The 2,780-nt window shown below is 33.1% G+C and overlaps 1 protein-coding gene across 1 annotated transcript; it reads right to left on the bottom strand.

Moving 5' to 3' along the window:
* Positions 1-2,051: 2,051 nt before the first annotated feature.
* On the bottom strand, positions 2,052-2,423 carry LOC129905065 (uncharacterized). The gene has a single exon (XM_055980441.1). It carries the CDS (start codon positions 2,421-2,423, stop codon positions 2,052-2,054), a length of 372 nt encoding a protein of 123 aa, XP_055836416.1.
* Positions 2,424-2,780: the final 357 nt, after the last annotated feature.

Raw genomic sequence — 2,780 nt, 5'->3', positions numbered from 1 at the left:
TAAGGGATTTTGGGGAGGATTCTCGGTCTCTAATTCTGTGCAAACTGTTATAGCAGGTTTCATGCCGTTATAGTCATATATGTTATATAGATGCTATAGCAAGTTGCCAGGCACTATAGTGGGATAGACCGTTATGATGGAGCCACTATAGTTGGGTGGGGCCTCTATAATAGGGTAAGTCAGTATTTTACTGCAGAGAATCCCAAAATTTTTATTTATTTATTTAATTCATTTTGCGGAACTGCAAGGGCGACTTAGGAAAAAATCCACCAGTTTTCCATTGTGTTTATCGGTACAGGTAAATAAATTACTTCCTAATCTTGTAAATTGCTTGTGAAGCCTTAGAATATAGAATATTACTCTTGGGGGAGGGTTGTACTTAGAATCTAGAATATTTCTCTTAGGGGAGGGTTTTAACTTGATTTAATGGTGGTAAAAGTCTTGGTTTGGATAGAATGGTCATAAATTATGTATAAACCGGTTTTAATTAGGCCATTTTCATTGATTGCTTATACTCATTTATTGTTTTAGAACAAGAACAAAACGAGGCATTTCAAAAAGGAAAATCTCACGTTCTTTAGAGTTTTCAAGGCTTGATTCAAGGTAGGTGATGATTTGTGTGTTTCCAAGTTATGTATGTATGCATGTCTATTGCTTTGTAGTATTACTTTTGCAATGCATGTGATGGAAACTAAAAGGCTAATGTGAAATGACACCATGTTGATAATGCCATGCAATGAACCTATTTATTTACTTGTGGTTTCAAGTGTGATTGTGATTGTGAATGTTATTTGTGATTGGAGGTTGGATAGGGTACCACGCCGGTACATAATACTGATGATTGGCTCGTGTACCACGCGTGGTATAAAATAATGATTAGCTCTAGTACCATGCCGATACACTTGTAATTTGTGTGTGGGCTCCATGAAATGACCAGGTATGTGCATTTTATGATTATGTGGGACATGTTGCATGCATTGGTTGATTCAAAATATTGTTATTGGAAATCTATATTATATTTTGACTCTTTGGGATATGTCTTGGCCTATTTTATTATTTTATGGTTATTTTTTTGCATTCATGTCTTTGGAACTGTCTGTATGATTTTGCCAGTACACTGTGGTTGTGTACTTATCCTACAATAGTTATTTCCTTGTTGAGTATATAGCATATTTAGGAGGTTGATATGAGACCTCAGTTAAGGGACGCTTGACTTTTGAATCCAAGGGTGAGTTACTCTTGAGGGTTGCCATGGGTTCATCTTCATCTCGCTGTCCATCTTTTCGGACTTAGATATTTCATAGACTTGAGTTTATTGTTTTCTTAGTTAGGGTTGCATCCTCTTGTTTTATAAATTTAGAGTCTTGGTACATGATCTTTAAGTTCTAGTGGGTTATTTTTCGCAAATGATTTTACGATGATTTAATTGAGTTTATGGAAACTCAAGTTTTTTTTTCTTTAAACTATTTTACTCCTATGAATTGTATGATTGTTCTTCTTAAAATGGGTTGTGGATTAAGTTGGATTAGTAATTGGTTCTCCCACCAAGGTGAGAAGGGTTAGTGTGGGTGTCACTCATTGCAGGTCAGGGTCATGATAGGATATTAAAGGGACAACAAAGAAGAACGGAGAAAGTTCAGAGAAGAAGAGAAAATGGGGGAAAATAGAGGTTGGGCAAAGAATAATAAGAAGATATAGGTGTGAAAAAGAGGAAAAGTACTAGATCAAATTATGATCTTTTAAATAAAAATAATTATTTTGATATTTTATAAATACTGAGCTTTTGTAGAATGGATTTTTATACACAATTATATATAGGGTATGAATTTCAAGATTTTAGCATGCATGTGAAGTACGTTTTGTATCAATTATAAACAAATTGCTAAACGAATAAGTTCACTTTTCCAACAAAAATAAAATCTACTTCATAAATAACTGAAATCAAAGTACAAAAATACAAAATGGATTGAAAAATGAAATAAATTAACATAAAAACTATTAAAAAAAACAATATAAGAAAATAATGATAGAACAACATAAGCATTATGCTATCAATCCAGGTCCTTGGAATGTCCATTATCTTCCGCACTGATGTCATCGTATTCAGTTGGTGCATACGCGGTATTGTTTCCATCCCCTAGACCAAAATAATTGTGGTTAGTAGGCATAGTCTCCACAAACCGCATGTCATTAATCAATTCATCCATTGCATTTGGTAATGGGGCAACATTTTCATTCACAATCTTGAAGTTTGAGGGAGAAATTTGAGGTTGAGAAGGCTGATGTTGGTTATTGACTTTTTCCTTTTTCTGTTGAAGCTTAGCTACTGTAGTAGAAGACAACTTTAATAAACCTTGAATTTCTCTAGCATAAAGTTTAGTGATACTCTTTCCCTCCACAAGTTGAATGAAGAGGATTTTCATTTCTTTTTACTCATTCATTTTTCCTATTGTCTTAATATTTTCTTCTTTCTCATTTACTTTCTTTGAAAGATACATGTCATGTTCCATTAACTTTTTAAGCATTTTCAAACTCAGAAAATTTGAATACATCATTAATATCTCCTTAGCCAGATTTGTAGATTTTCAAACAATGGGTTTGATTTCTCCTGGGCTAAAACTAATAATCACAATATCAATATCACATAAAATAGAAAACTCTTCTTCTTTCTTGAATGAACTAGTTGCCCTTTTTTCTAAAAGGGAGTTTCTTGCATTTTCACTATAGTTCATAGTATGCCTAAGCCTTTTTCTATTCATATTTGATACTCAAATATAAAA

The sequence above is a fragment of the Solanum dulcamara genome, chromosome 10, assembly GCF_947179165.1.
Source record: "Solanum dulcamara chromosome 10, daSolDulc1.2, whole genome shotgun sequence".
Taxonomy (NCBI): domain Eukaryota; kingdom Viridiplantae; phylum Streptophyta; class Magnoliopsida; order Solanales; family Solanaceae; genus Solanum; species Solanum dulcamara.
This window is presented reverse-complemented; position numbering and strand designations above follow the sequence as displayed.